Raw genomic sequence first — 15732 nt, forward strand, 5'->3', positions numbered from 1 at the left:
TTCAGGCTTTCCTAGTAATTGGGGTCATGGGCAACAGGGCTCTAGGTCATGCAAAAGTGCCTTTATGACAGTAACACCCCCTGTGAGAGATTAAGTCTTGTATTATAATCACATTTCATTTTCTTATATTTGTAGAAAACAAAATAAATTGACCCATAATCCTCACTATCTTCTTGTTTGTTTGTTTGTTCAGATATTCTAGAAGTGCGGCAGAAACCAATTCTGATGACATAGCAGATCGCTGGGCACTGCCTTGGAAACCTTGCTGCCAAGTGCCTAAAAAACCCCAACCAAACTACAGTGGTCTTCTGTCACAACACCACCATCTAGTGTCAGGAACTTAACATTATACTGAAAAAAGGGATGTCTAGGAATTACCAGCCAACCAGTCAAGAAGTGCCTCTTTCTTCTGCTATACGTACTGTATGCTCACTGCAAACAAAAAAAAACCCTGTCTCTTTATAGACTGGCAGAAAACTTCCAATCAACCAACCAACCAACCACCACAGAAGTTGGGACTGTGTTTAAAGAAAAAAAATGCTTTATGAATAATTTGTTACAGTGTTTACTTCATAACTGGAAATAAATGAACATGTACAGAATGTATTAATCTTTCTATACTTTAAGAGACGTGTCCATGGGATTTCATACTGATGTACCAATGAACTTCGTTTCATAGACTGTTGAAAACCCTCCTTGTTCCTAAATAAAACATCTTTGTGTATGTCTGTACAGTTGAAAGGATAGCAGAATAACATGACAATGGAGAGAAATCAAGGACTTGGCCAGAGTCCCATTTGGCTACATATAGTAGTCTAGCTGGAGCTAGATGGTTTTTTTTTCTGTTTCTGTCAATAGTATATTTTAGGGCTCACAGTGCAAACTGATTCTACAATTTATATAATCTCCATCTACCAAAGAGCAGCAAAAGGTCCAACCAAAAATGACTGAAAGATCAACAGTGAAGAAATGTATTGTGATTTGATTCCAGTATGGCTAATACTTCTAGGATAAATCTGTCTTTTAACAGTGCAGATGCCTACAGTTTGGAGCAGGAAAGGAAACATGAACGCAAGGCCTCTACTACCAAAAAAGAAACAAACCCCAGCACACCTCAGCTAGTTGCTTATATTCTGAATCAGTGAGAATTACAACCAACTGAAGTGAGTTACTACAAAGCTTTATACTTCAAACATCTCATCAAGCAGTTACCTCAGATCTTCATTGTATTGGTGCTGTGCTATACTGAAGCCTACCTTATTTTGGAAGGTTATCAAACATGACCTAAACAAAAATCTAGGAAAGGTTATATTTGTCTGTGTATAGAAAATAGTCTGCTGAATGTACAACAGAAGGTGCATAGATATGTGCCATTTTGAGTGTGGCAGAGATTGTTCACTGCTCTGTGAGCACATGTATGGTCTGAGGTGAACTTTTTTATATAAACAAGGAAAGATCTTTCTCTCAACCCTTCCAATTCTCAGAACAGTTTTGCAACTTTATTTTAAATGTTTGTGGGGTACAAACATTGTTTGTACAGTGAAGAAATGTTTGTTACATGGCATATAAATCTGTATCTGCTACTAGAAAGAAAGAAAGAAAAGCCTAGTGAGCTTTTAAGGGGAAAGATGAGATCTGTAGCTGATTTTGGCATACACGTTGTGATGCTGGAGGTGGGGATAAGTCAAATGGAGAACCCATTGTGGATGCTCTTTAAAAGATTCCTGTCTATACCCAGCTTACTCAAACACCAGTTCCTGAAATGACTCCTTGACTCTCAAAACTTATTCGCTGTCCTTCACCACTAGCACACTTTTAAAATAGCATATCACTGTGAGAACCTGGTTGCACAAATCAGATTGAGAACTATGAAGAAAGGGAGGGAAATATGTACATGTCTATGGATTTATTTTTTACTAGACGAATTCTGTTTCTATTCTAGAGCAAATTCAACAGTGACAGAACATCCCTTTTGAGCAGAGAGCAAATGTGAACAAGCCAAGTGCTATTCAAATTATTTGGAATTCACTCTCAGTACTGCGATAACAGCATAGCAGATAATGAAAAACTGGAGCAATCTTGTTCCATCAATGGCTACTTTTGTTGTGCATAATGAGATGAAGTACTGTAGTTCAGTCTGTCAAATTAGACTTGATTTCTTTTTGGATCCATACAACTGATGATGATTGGGAGGGAAATAAGAACTAGCCCAAATGCTTAGCTGCAGAGCTGCTTTTGCAACTCAACTGCTGTGCAAGGTTGCAAATATGCTCAAGCAGTGGGGTGGCATCCACAGTTGTCCTTCGTCTGGCACAGGAGCCCTTGTTTCAGAGTAGGAGAACTGTGAATGCTGTCCATTGTTTCCAAAATGCTGTGACTATTCTCTTGCTGGTTCCTGCACTGTTATGATAGTGAACTTCGTGCTTTTTAAAGTGGGGGCCACTTTGGGGGGAAAACAAAACAAAACCTTCAGTATGAAAGCCATTTCTCACTCTTACCCATGTGCACCCTTAAGACAGAGTCCACCCTTAAGAGCCCTGAGGGGAAAACACTGGGAAGGGTTACTCTTCCCAGCAATCCAAGTATGCCTTCCAAGATTGTGCAGGGGCTCAAGAGAGTCAGTTTTACTTAACGGAGCCTCTCCTCCAGCACTGAGCAAAGCATAGCACTGCATAGTCCAAACGGTTGTTTCCTATGGTGCCAGGAAGACTGTATGGAAGTTTTACAAAGAGCAAATGAATTATTGAGGAGCCACACTTAAGATGGATGGGAGCCAACATTGGCTCCCAGGCCTGAGAACACTGGCTTAGAATTTAGAGTTGTGTCGTTTGATCAGCAGCCTCCCACATTCTGTGGCTGAACTGAAATGCTGCTGATGGAAGATCAAATGCTTGTATTATCTTGTTTATGTGTGTGTTAACCTTTCTTGCACACACACCACCAGCATATTAGGAAGGAGGCTAGGCCAGAGCCTGTAAACTCCCATGCCAACATATGGGTAGTGACTGTTACTAGATTAGAAGCATTCAGTCCTCCACCTAGTCTGCTGGTTAAACAGTTGGGCTAAACCACTACAGACAAGATCACGTGTAGCTGCTGGATGTAGCTGAAAACTGCAAATGAAGTCCATTTCATTGCAAATTCCTTTGCTTGGTTGCAATTGTCTTTATGCTGTGTCTACAAAGCAGGAATTCACAGCAGCATAAAATTTTGAATGGCCAGACCACGTTATGGTAGGCATGGGAATGCTTTTCGTGTATTACCCTCTCCCTCATATTGTTTCACTTTCCTGTGTTGCAAGAGCCACCTCTTGCCCCACCTCACTCCCAAGTAAGTGAAATGGCCTCTTATGGGTGAGGTGCAAGAACACAAAAGGGGAAGGCTGCTGTCAAAAGAAACCAATGCTGCTAACCATGTGAAGATGAAACATTAGATCCATCCTTGTTTACAAATTTGATATACGTGTTTTAGCAGGTGGTTTGCTGACTCTAATGCAAGTGCTAGCACAAACGTTAGAGAGGACTAATCTCTTACTAAAGAAATACTCTTAGTAAAATATTTATAATAAAAGTCTTAAAATTCATTTTATTAACATTGCTTATTAAACTGATGAGAGCTGGAATATATCCTGCGTATCTTTTTAATACTGGCAGTGGACATGCAATTTTCCGTGAAAATAGAAGTTGCGAGCATCTTTCCAATTAAATCACCGAAAGATAGCAGTGGGAAGGTTGTGCCACTATCAGAAGCAACAGTTGAGAAGTTTCCTGAATTATTACATGTCATAATTTTATCCTAGTGGAGTGAGGAAGCTTGGTTACTGTTCTACCAGCTGTATTCTTTGCCCGCTGCCTCATGAGTTTGGAAACACTAGTATTGCCTGCTGGAGAGCCCTGCCTTCATCTGGCTGTGTATGTTTGTAGCATAGGTGGAACAAACAGTTTGATAAAGCAATGTTAGAAATGTAAAGATTAAAAATTATTTTAAGTGAAAGCTACAGATTTGTTCTACCACACATTAAGCTTGTGTTCAAATTGTGTTCTGGCAAATTGTGTTCTGGGTTGCCTTTCACTTCCTTGGAAGTTTATTGGATTTCCTCAATGAAATTATCAGTAGGAGTGGCTAAACTTTCTGCAAAAAGATGAAAAATTTAGGTTGCTTACCTATAACTGTAGTTCTTCTAGTGACCTGCTGCCCATTCCCACTAATGGCTTCTGAGCTTGTGCAGAGCCCCACACTGGAATCTTCCAGAACGTTCCCCTCAGAAGTGTTTTGGCAGTAGTCCTGCCCCTATTTCTCTCTTCAGCACACTTCCCTCAGTCAGTCTGAACACTGCTGCAGCCTACAGCTACAGATAAAAACTTACCGGAACTACAGTTTCAGATAAATAACTGAAATTTCTGCTATGTCGTCTCTGTCCTAGTGTTTGTGCTAGTCTTCCACTAATGGGAGACTAGCAAGCTCACTCACCTGGTGGAGGGTGCAGCCTACAGAGACAGAATGTAAAACTGCAGAACCAGGAGTGTAGATATAACTGAACAATGTGGTGATGGTGGTGGGAGCAATGTCCTTGGGCCCATGAGGGAGGGGCCCACTGGCAGCCTGCTTCTTCCTCTCCCCTCGGATGTAGTCATTGGCAAGCTGCTGGCTGTTGATCAGAGTGGCTGTTGATATTACCACAGGAGCAAGAGAAAGGGCATGCCGAGAATGTTTTGTTTTTCACCATATCCATATAGTTCTGCTGTTGCAAATATATGGGCCAGGCATCCAAGGAAGGTGGCAGAAGGCCCAGGGGCCCATCTTCACTTCTGGTCCCAGAAGGGCCCACTTCACCCTTGCTATGTCCCTGCGCAGAACCCCCTTGGAAGTGTTGAACACATCCTTGGAGCCAGAGCATAAAGCTTCACAAACAATGAAGGCTGCACTCATGTTTCAGCTCTGCAGAATTACCTCCAAGAAAGCTTGAGGAAGCAGCAATTGCTCTGGTTGAATAAGCAGGGGTGTAGCTATAACTGAGTGAAAGGGTTCAAAGAACCTTGGAACCCAGCTCCTGAGGACCCTCCAGCTCCACCACTAGGCTTGTGCCCAAAATGTTTCGGAGGCCATTGTAAAGGCCTCCGAAATGTTTCGGCGCTGGGACAGGATTCGGTGCTTTGGCACCGGCGGGGGTACTACTTTAAGGGTGCGGGAGGGTGTACTCACCCCCCCCACCGCGTTTCCCCCGCCGGTGCTCTCCAAATTTCAAGCCCCTCGGGGCAGCAGCGTTCCTCCCTGCCGCCCTGTTCCCCCCGTCGGCCGGAAGTGGCCGGAAGTCGCGAGCGCCCGTCGTGCACGCGCATGCCTGCCCGCCCGCCTGCCGCGCGCACGCACAACGGGCGCCTGCGCGCTCTCGACTTCCGGCCACTTCCGGCCGATGGGGGGAACGGGGCGGCAGGGAAGAATGCTGCCGCTCTGAGGGGCTTGAAATTTGGAGAGCGCCGGCGGGGGAAACGCAGCCGGGGGTGTGAGTACACCCTCCCCCGCCCTTAAAGTAGTACCCCCGCCAGTGCCGAAGCCTACTTGGGCACATCCCTATCCACCACTCCTTATTTTCTTCATTCTCTGCCTCACTCTGGGGGGCTGCCAGAGAGAGGGGTGAACACGGGCCCCTTCTCCCCTAGCTACGCCCCTTGCCTGTATGAGCTCAAGTAGTGGTTTATTTGCCAATCGGTAACAATAGGCAATAGTTCCCAAAATCCACACAGACAGATGTTGCGAATAAATTTGCTGGCCCTTCCTTTCATATGAAACAAAAAGTGACTTGTTGAGATAGAATGGGACCATCTCTTGGATAAAGAAAGCATCCTTCTGACATCAAGGGAATGCCAGACCCTTTCGTGATTGGAAGTTGGACCTGGAAAACACACTGGTAAATGGATGTCCTGAGACATGTGGAATTATGAGCCAATCTTGTGCAGCATGTTATCTGATTGGAAGGTTAGATACGGTGGATCCATCTATAGCTCTTCTAATTTCACAACCCTATGAGCCATGATGATCACTACGAAGAAAGCCACTTTAAAAGACACAAGTCATAAACTGCAAATGGCTAAAGATTCTGCATCAGTTTGGGAAGAACTAATATGAAATCCCAAAAGTTGTCAACCTAAGTAACAGATACAATCACATCAAACCCTTGGAAAAAACATTTAGCCTCTACAGTAGATAATAATATGGGTTGAAATAGCTGCCAGGTGAATCTGCAGGGAAGAGATTGCTGGAGTTTGGAGGGACTAGATTCCTAATCTACCCCAACAGCAGTGGAAGGTGCACAGCTGCAAAGAAGAGCACTGCTAATTAATATTGTCTGGAGACAGGGAGTTCAAGTTCAAAGTAGTAGTTTACTGAGGAGCTACATGCTGAACAGAGAGAGAGCCTACATGCCTAGCTGCTGCCTACATGAGGAGTGGGGGAAGGAAGAAGTCTGTCTCACAGGTGAGAAAAGGAAATCTGAGACTAACGGGAATCAGGACAGAGACAGAGAGTGGTTAGGGGGGATTCTCTTACTATCTCTACTCCCTAATGCCTCTAGTGGTCAATATTTATTTATTTATTTTATTTTTATTTATTTTTACATTTTATATCCCGCTCTTCCTCCAAGGAGCCCAGAGCGGTGTACTACATACTTGGGTTTCTCCTCACAACAACCCTGTGAAGTAGGTTAGGCTGAGAGAGGAGTGACTGGCCCAGAGTCACCCAGCAAGCATCATGGCTGAATGGGGATTTGAACTCAGGTCTCCCCGGTCCTAGTCCAGCACTCTGACCACGCTGGCTCTATAGGGTTCAATAGGTCAGTACAGTACACTACACTACACCACTACACCACGCTGGGACACATCTGTAAAGCGCTTCCACATAGCTAGATATGAACCTCTTGTAGATGGTTTCCACGTGGCTTTTGCCACCTCCTGCACAAGTGCAAACTCTGATGTTTCTGATTTATTTTCCAGACCATCAGATGGAGTCTATCTATGCCTGGATAAAGAACTGTTCCTGACTGGAATGTCAGAAGGTGAGGTTGAAATGGCAACTGCAGGTAAGGATTCTTGGATAACTGTAGCAGTGTTGTGAACCACACCTGACATGGCCACCACAAGGCTATTAAAATGCATGTTGTTCCATTCCCTCTTGATCCTCACTAGCATCCTAGAGATAATGGGATAGATGGAAAAATGTAAAGGCATCTCCCAGAGATTATTGATGAGTAAGTATATGGATAGGGACCAGTTTTCCCTCTAACAGAAAACCCTAGATGTTGTTGACTACAACTCCCAGCATCCTCAGCAAAAGCCCACTGCAGCTAGGGATTCTGGGAGCTGTAGTCAACAACATCTGGGATTCCCTCTTACAGGGAACACTGATGGGGACCACCCCAGAGATGGACAATGAGATACATTACTCTGGGCTTTAGCCTCCTTTCATTAAGAGAGGTTGCCTGCCCACTCAGAGCGTCTGCCAAAGGATTCTTGATGCCCACAATATGAGTGGCCTCAAGGAATACAGAATGAAGTATACATGATTCCCAAAACTCACATGCCAAATGAAGAAGGTGCCTGGAATGCACTCACCCCTGATGATTTATGTAGGCAGCTGCTGTGGCATTGTCCATCTTTATTTTATTTTATTTTATTCTATTTTATTCTATTCTATTTTATTCTATCTATCTATCATACTGCCCAAAACTTACATTTCTGTGCAGTTTATAATAAGCAAACAAACAAAAAGTTAAAACATTAGTTAAAACAAATGACAACAAGAAATTAAAACAGTAGTTAAAACAAAATAAATGATATAGTAAAAGTTAAAACATTACAACTCCTCAAATTCTAAAAAGACATTTTAAAATGATGCTAAAACTGTTTAAACAATATTTAATTAAAAGCCTAGGTGAATAGGTGCATCTTTAAAAACTTTTTAAAAGTTGTCAGAGATGTGGAGGCTCTTATTTCATCAGGGAGCACGTTCCAAAGCTTTGGGGTAGCAGCAGAGAAGGCCCGTCCCCGAGTAGCTACCAGACGAGACGGTGGCAACTGCAGACAGACCTCTCCTGATGATTTCAATGAGAGTTCATAACACTCTCATATATAATAGACTAAGGTCGTACATGGCAAGCCCTGCCCATACAGTGCTTTATAAATTGGAGGTAACAGAACAGAAGCACTGTGGTGATTGGGCAGTGGGGATTCCATATGCAGATAGGGAAGAGAGCAATGGGGAGGGGGCAAGTGAGTGAGCAGGTGGAGGAGGGGGTGAGCAAGGGGGCATGCGGTGGGGAGGGAGGAAGCGAGTGGGTGTGCTGTGGGGAGGGGCAAGTGAGTGGGTGGCTGACACTGAGCAATAAAGCAGGGGCTGTGGCGGAGGGCAAGGAGAACAACAAAGTCCTAGTGCACAGATGATCTGTGCGGGTTCAGCTAATTGAAATTTAAAATGTTCTTGCCTGCTACAAGAAATTGGAATGCCTCAAAGGCCTTTTGGACTGCCAATAGTTTGATGAAGTCGATGTGGTAATGCACTTCTTCCTTTGCCCATTAACCTGGAACCACATATTGTCTACAGTGCATTTCCTAATCTGTGCTTGATGCATCTAAAATACTAGTAACATCTATCGGTAAAGCAACAAATGGTGAGATGTCAGGGAACTGCCCATCTGTGAAGTAAATGCTGCACCCTTGGTGGTATAGATAGCCATTTGGAAGAGTAATCATATGTAAGATTGAAGACTTTAAAAAAGCACTCCTGGGCATTTTCCAGATTACACTCTGCCACATGTCCCATAAGTGCCCCTCCGTAAGTGTTTTAACATTGCACTTGCCGTGTTGTCAGCAGGGTGCTGTCTATATTTCTGATGCCTTGTTTCGAATTTTAATGATGCGTTATGGCCCTATAACGTGGTAATCGCGTTGCAAGGAAGTAGCTGTATTTTTCCATGGTAGAGAGGCTTGCAACAAAGTTTAATACATTGCAGCATGCTGCAGTATGGCCAGTTCTCCCCCTGTCCATGCTTACTTCCTCCTCCTCCTCACCGTGGGGAGAGAAACCTTGGCTTTTCCCTCCTTTCCTCCCCACACCTCTCAATCCACACACCTCTCTCCTCCTCCTGCTTCCAATATAACTTGAGTTTGTCAACACAGAAGAGGAGGGGGATGGAGGAAATTAGAGGGGTTTTAAAAATTATTATTTATTTACACAGTCAGACAGGTGTTATTGACTGATTTGTTTGATCCAGACTTCGAGTCCTTCCCAAGGACCTAGGATGGCTGAATTTTATTGTCAGTGTTGTTGCTGTTGTTATAGATATCGTCGCAGAATATAGGCTGTTCCCAGTAAAGCTGCTTTTTGTAATTGGCTGATGGTTATTTCTGTGGCCCCTATGGTGTTGAGGTGCTCTTCAAGGTCTTTTGGAACTGCACCCAGGGCGCCAATTACCACTGGGATTATTTTGGTCTTTTTCTGCCACAGCCTTTCAATTTCCATTTGTAGATCTTTGTATTTGGTGATTTTTTCTATTTCTTTTTCTTCTATTCTGCTATCCCCTGGTATTGCTATGTCCATTATTTTCACTTGTTTTTCTTTCTTCTCGACTACAGTTCTGTCTGGTGTATTGTGTGGCAGATGTTTGTCTGTTTGTAGTCGGAAGTCCCATAATATTTTTACATCTTCGTTTTCTTCAACTTTTTCAATTTTATGGTCCCACCAATTTTTGTCTACAGGTAGCTTGTATTTTTTGCAGATGTTCCAGTGTATCATCCCTGCTATCTTGTCATGCCTTTGTTTGTAGTCAGTCTGTGTGATCTTTTTACAACAGCTGATTAGGTGGTCCACTGTTTCATCTGCTTCTTTACAAAGGCGGCACTTGCTGTTTGTTGTGGATTTTTCTACTTTTGATTATTATTATTATTATTATTATTATTATTATTATTATTATTCCACTGGGGTTCTTTTGTGCATTCCTCTTTTAATTTGCTACTTTGGTCAGAGACTCATACTAGTGCAGCTGAGCAGATTTCTGAATCCAACCCTTTCTCATGCACTTTTTACTGAAGAGGAAGCCCATTGAACTAAATCATTTACTTCTGTGCAATCTCCTTTTCCTCCTCTCTCTCTCTCTCTCTTTCCCTCTCTCTCTGGAGGCGTGCCAGTTCCTGTCTTTCCCCCTTCCTGGCTCGCCACAGGATTCCCTTTCACTCCCCACCCCCCAATAAGCAGTTCTCTTATTTTGTTACTCCAAAGGATCTCCTCACACACTCCACTCCCACTCTTTTCTTTTTAAAAAACCCCACATTATTCCTTGCACAAAACTGGAATGATGCAAGACAAATGTAGATTTTGGTTTTGGAATGGTGCTTTCTCCTGCTGGTGGATTTGTGCAAGGCAGCCAAGAAGTTTAAAAAAGAAATCACTTTCCCTGCCACCCGCCGGCAACTCCATTGGCCCAAATGGAGCAGGAGGAGGGTCAGATAAACGAAGGAAGAGCAGAATATAAATGTACTAAGTCAAGCATGAAAAACAACTAGGTCTCCAAATGTTCTCCCATCGAAGCTTCTAGCAGCCAGTTAATGTAAAGGAAATTGGAAATCAAGTGATGGAGGAAGGCTTCATACGCTTCATCCTCTGGGAGGAAGTCAGCCTGAAAAGCTTAAACAAATACCTGGTCATGACAGTGGCTTTTACTGCCATATCACGACGATGCACAGAGGTAGACCCTGGAATTTCCAACAGCCATCAATGATTTGTGATAGTAACGTACAACTGTATATGTTCAGAAACTGTTACCTCCTGAACCTGCTGATTTGACATCCTCCTTTTCCAGAGACAAGATTTTAAAATGCCCCCCCCACCCACCCACTGAAGCTCAGCTCATGAAGTAAAGAAATCTTAAATGAGGCTGAATAGTGATAACAAAAAGCATAGTAAAATTTATGTGTATATCTATATCTATATCTATCCTATGTGCCACATGGAAGTCAGCCTGAAAAGCTTAAACAAATACCTGGTCATGACAGTGGCTTTTACTGCCATATCACGACGATGCACAGAGGTAGACCCTGGAATTTCCAACAGCCATCAATGATTTGTGATAGCAACGTACAACTGTATATGTTCAGAAACTGTTACCTCCTGAACCTGCTGATTTGACATCCTCCTTTTGCTGTGTGTGTTGGGTAGGGCCAGAACCAGAAGGGACCATGGTCTATAGAAGACACCAGTGACTCTACTACCTTCTAAATGGAATCAGACTATAGAACATGCTATAGCCTTTACAGGGGCATAGCAAGGTTGGAGTGGGCCCAGAGACAAGATTTTAAAATGCCCCCCCACCCACCCACTGAAGCTCAGCTCATGAAGTAAAGAAATCTTAAATGAGGCTGAATAGTGATAACAAAAAGCATAGTAAAATTTATGTGTATATCTATATCTATATCTATCCTATGTGCCACAATAGAACATAATCCTAACTTATTTTTTAAAAGGTTTTGTAAATTGTGGATGATGCAAGTCATTTAATGGTACCAGAGAAAGACATGCTGTTCTGATAGCTCAAACTCACATCAATTTCAGAGGATGAATACAACTGAAGGAAGCCCAGGCAGGTGTGTGGCTGGGAGAGTGTGACTTGCCTCGGGGGGAGGGGCGGCGGCAAGGCAGTGGGCCCCCAGACAACTGTCTCCCCTTGCTCTATTATAGTTACACCCCTGAGCCTTTAGCATCTTCTAAGTCTATGGGCCCTAGCAGGAGAGGAAAGCCACTTATAGGGAGGCATCAGAAAACCTTGCACCCTGAGCTAGGGGCAAGATCAGGATGGTGCTGTCATTCAGCCTTTAATGGAATGCCCCATAAAACCTCCTTAAGTGTTGAGTCAAGATAAGGATTATGTAGGATGCTAGAAGAGGACCTCTTCCAACTGTTTAACCCATCCTGCAAGCTAATGTTGGAACCAAATAGGCATGGCTGAATTCATAAGAGACTTCCTCTAGCAATACAGTAACTCTCAGAAGCTTCATAAGGCAGGACAACACCAGGACAATGTGTAACATCTCTGCTGGTGCCAGCTTCACCATCTGGAGTTATGCAAAGACCAAGGAAAAGCATGAGTGCATGGAGGGCAAGTCATAAGCAAGCACAATTTGTGACAGGCACATCCTTACTGATCACATGGTACATGTACTAAGGCACCAGTCTTAGGTTCTAATTTGCCAGCTTTGTGGAGCTAAAAGAATTAATTCTTCACTCGGGTCTTAAACTGACAGATTTTTGGGCCATTACATTTCCATGGCTTTTGAAAAGGAGAGCTATCAGTGTTTGCAATCCTGTCCCCCTCCCCAATGTAACATTGTGTTGACTCTAAGTGATAACGGATTGCAGTATATTTATCTATATATAGGAGTTCCCCTTTAGTTAAAGTGAGTAGCAAAAAAGGATCTATCATAAGCCTCAATTGTATTGCGTATGAGACCTGTTGAACTAAACTCGAAACTTGGCATGCATGATCTACTAGACATGAGGTGTGCATGAAATGCATTTTACATTCCGTTCCGATTTCAGAAAGGAATGCAAAATGCATGGAATGTTCCATCAAGCTGGTTGTTCTGACAGAATGACCCGTTCAGAGCATTATTTTGGATTCCAAAATGGCACATGAAACAGATCAGAACTTTCCAGCACGGAACACTAGAAATGGCCTGTTTCAAGGTGGAACATTCTGACTGCGAAACATTTTGCACTTCCCTACTAGACATGGTCTAAAAATTTGCTCTTTTAGAGGAGGAAGTGTGTGAACCAGGCAATGATCCCCATCTTCTTGTTCTGAATTGGCATGCAGAGAAATGTATAAGGGCACAGAGTTAGAAATTGCTCCATCCTAACAATCTTTCCTCCCTCCTTCACTCTGATTTGAGGAAAAGAAAGCCTTTGCATTCCCAGCAGCCTAAAGGCAGGTGGGAGAAAGGCTTCTTGAAGGAATATATGAAACTGCTATGTGCCTTGAATTTCTGCCTAGACATTTAATATGGTATATAACATTTGGGGGAAGAATTGTGCCTTTGTAGAAATGCATGACTGAAATCCATCATATCTCTTTAAGAAGAGATTGTGGCTAGATTGAGGACTTGATGAATTTTTGGCTGGACAGTTACTATATAGGTGACAGTTTGGGGAAGCATTGTGCCTTGTAGAGATTAATCAGGGGTGTCTAGCAAGTGACTGGGAAAGCTGCACCTGTTGAATTTCTGCCTGGATGTATCCCTCCCCAGCTCAATGTCCAGCTGAAAGACCAAGATGAAGTATGGGTAGATAGAGCCTCATTTGTGAAGTCAGCATAATGTACAAGGTGTTTACAACTTCTATGGTGCAGAAGTTAAGATGGGCAACGTAAGTTGCAATTTCCATGTTCTGAACACAAGTGAAAATGTAAACATCTTTAACTCATCTTAAACCAAAGAGATTTGGATGAGTAATCCAAAGGGATTAGCCTATTATCAGGCAAATTGACTGCCAGAGCAGCTCACTACAATTAAATCCTATATGCAGTACCACTACTGGCACAGTAGGGAAATGCTTCACTAACAAGCAGAAGGTTGCCAGTTCGAATCCCCGCTGATACCTACATAGTGATATCGGAAGATGCTGAAAGGCATCATCTCATACTGCATGGGAGGAGGCAATGGTAAACCCTTCCTGTATTCTACCAAAGACCACCACAGGGCTCTGTGGGCACCAGGAGTTGAAACTGACTTGACAGCACACTTTACCTTTATCAAACAAAACTATAAACAAATGCAAATATAAAAGTGGTAGTTTCCAGGAAAAATATTAAACACTAGCTGAAGCCACATAGATCTGTGCGCTAGGACTTTGTTGCTCTCCTTGTCCCTGCGACAGACCCTGCTCTATTGCTCAGTGTCAGCCACCCACTCACCCCCGCTTCTCTTCCCTAAATGCAAATGAAATCCCCACTGCCCAATCACCACGGTGCTTCTGTTACCTCAGACTGATAAAGCACTGTGAGGGTGGGGCTTGCCACGTATAACCTTAGTGTATTTATAGATAAAAGATTAGGCCTGTGCAGAGTCCAAAGTGCTGGATTCCCAATCCAGTTGCTGGGTCAAGAGTGTTGGACTGGAAACTGCTTTAGATTGAGACATAAGAACAGCCCTGCTGGATCAGACCCAAGGCCCATCTAGTCCAGCATCCTGTTTCACACAGTGGCCCACCTGATGCCACTGGAAGCCACAGGCAGGAGTTGAGGGCATGCCCTCTCTCCTGCTGTTACTCCCCTGCAACTGGTACTCAGAGGCAACCTGCCTTTGAGGCTGGAGGTGGCCTATAGCCCGCCGATTAGTAGCCATTGATAGACCTCTCCTCCCTGAAGTTAACTGAACCCTTCTAAAAGTTGTCCAGGTTGTTGGCTGTCACATCTCGTGGCAGAGAATTCCACAAGTTGATTATGCATTGTGTGAAAAAGTACTTCCATTTGTTGCTCCTAGATTTCCTGGTTCTAGTGTTATGTGAGAGGGAGAAGAATTTCTCTCTATCCACTTTCTCCACTCCATGCATGATTTTATAGACTTCTATCATGTTTCCCTGCAGTCGTCTTTTTTTCTAAACTAAAAAGCCCCAGGTGTTGTAGCCTTGCCTGATAAGAAAGGTGCTCTAGGCCCCTGATAATCTTGGTTGCCATCTTCTGTACCTTTTCCAGTTCTACAATGTCCTTCTTTAGATGTGGTGACCAGAATTGTACATAGTACTCCAGGTGTGGCTGCACCATCATTTTGTATAATATCATTTTGCATTATAATATTAGCAGTTTTATTTTCAATCCCCTTCCTAATGATCCCTAGCATGGAGTTGGCTGTTTTCACAGCTGCTGCATATTGAGTCGATGCTTTCAATGAGCTGTCCACCACAACCCCAAGATGCCTCTCGATCAGTCACCGACAGCTCATCAATGCATACTTAGTTAGGGGTGTGCATGGTCCGGAGTCCCCCCTGGTCCAGCACGGGGGGGACTGTAACTTTAAGCGGGGGGGTGGTTGTACTTACCCCCCTCCCCGCCGCTCTTCCCCCTCTGGCGCTGGTCCGTTGAAAAATCTTCTTGGGGCAGCTGAGTTCCTCCCTGCCGCCCCTGCCCCCGTCGTCGTTAGTTAAGGTGCAAAAGACTCTTGAAAAGAGACAAGCGCTAGTGGTGTGCATGTGCCCTGCGCGCTCATCTCTTTTCAAAAGTCTCTTTAGTGCTCGTCTCTTTTCAAAAGTCTTTTGCACCTTAACTAACAAAGACGGGGGCAGGGACGGCAGGGAGGAACTCTGCCACCCCAAGAAGATTTTTCAACGGACCAGCGCCAGAGGGGGAAGAGCAGCGGGGGGGGAGGTACAAACCCCCCCCCCCCCCGCTTAAAGTTACAGTCCCCTGCCCATCCGAACCGGTCCGGAGGTCATTCCAATGGTGCCGAACCAAAACCATGCACACTACTATACTTAGTTGGGGGTTTTCGTCCCATGTCCATCACTTTAAATTGCCAACATTGAACTGCATTTGCCACTTTGTCACTCACTCACCCAGTTTGGAGAGATCCTTTTGGAGCTCCTCACAATCAGTTTTGGATTTCACTACCTGGAAGAGTTTGGTATCATCTGCAAATTTGGCCACCTCGCTGCTTACCCCTACTTCTAGATCATTTATGAATACATTAAGAAGTA

At 43.8% G+C, this 15732-nt stretch overlaps 2 protein-coding genes and 1 long non-coding RNA gene across 9 annotated transcripts in view; 2 read left to right on the forward strand and 1 right to left on the reverse strand.

Moving 5' to 3' along the window:
• The window catches only part of KIAA0930 (KIAA0930 ortholog), a 56787-nt gene extending 55319 nt beyond the window's left edge, over positions 1-1468 (forward strand). For all 5 annotated transcript variants that reach the window (XM_053256533.1, XM_053256530.1, XM_053256532.1 and 2 more), the window contains one exon: positions 194-1468. In XM_053256533.1, coding sequence (XP_053112508.1) covers positions 194-234 — 41 coding nt within the window. In that variant the 3' untranslated portion in view covers positions 235-1468. The remainder of the gene's footprint in view (positions 1-193) is intronic.
• LOC128327588 (uncharacterized) overlaps positions 1-4407 on the reverse strand; it is a 30289-nt gene extending 25882 nt beyond the window's left edge. Inside the window, exon 1 of the long non-coding RNA XR_008308688.1 lies at positions 4164-4407. This is a non-coding gene — a long non-coding RNA (uncharacterized LOC128327588). The remainder of the gene's footprint in view (positions 1-4163) is intronic.
• A 1016-nt stretch (positions 4408-5423) lies between these two features.
• LOC128326693 (uncharacterized) overlaps positions 5424-15732 on the forward strand; it is a 77778-nt gene continuing 67469 nt past the window's right edge. For 2 of the 3 annotated variants that reach the window (XM_053254014.1, XM_053254017.1), the window contains exons 1-2: positions 5424-6474; positions 6990-7075. The gene's annotated coding sequence lies outside the window, so the exon portion shown is untranslated. The remainder of the gene's footprint in view (positions 6475-6989; positions 7076-15732) is intronic. The other variant, XM_053254018.1, reaches the window with a different exon arrangement.

Source organism: Hemicordylus capensis, chromosome 5 (assembly GCF_027244095.1).
Source record: "Hemicordylus capensis ecotype Gifberg chromosome 5, rHemCap1.1.pri, whole genome shotgun sequence".
In the NCBI taxonomy this organism is placed as follows: domain Eukaryota; kingdom Metazoa; phylum Chordata; class Lepidosauria; order Squamata; family Cordylidae; genus Hemicordylus; species Hemicordylus capensis.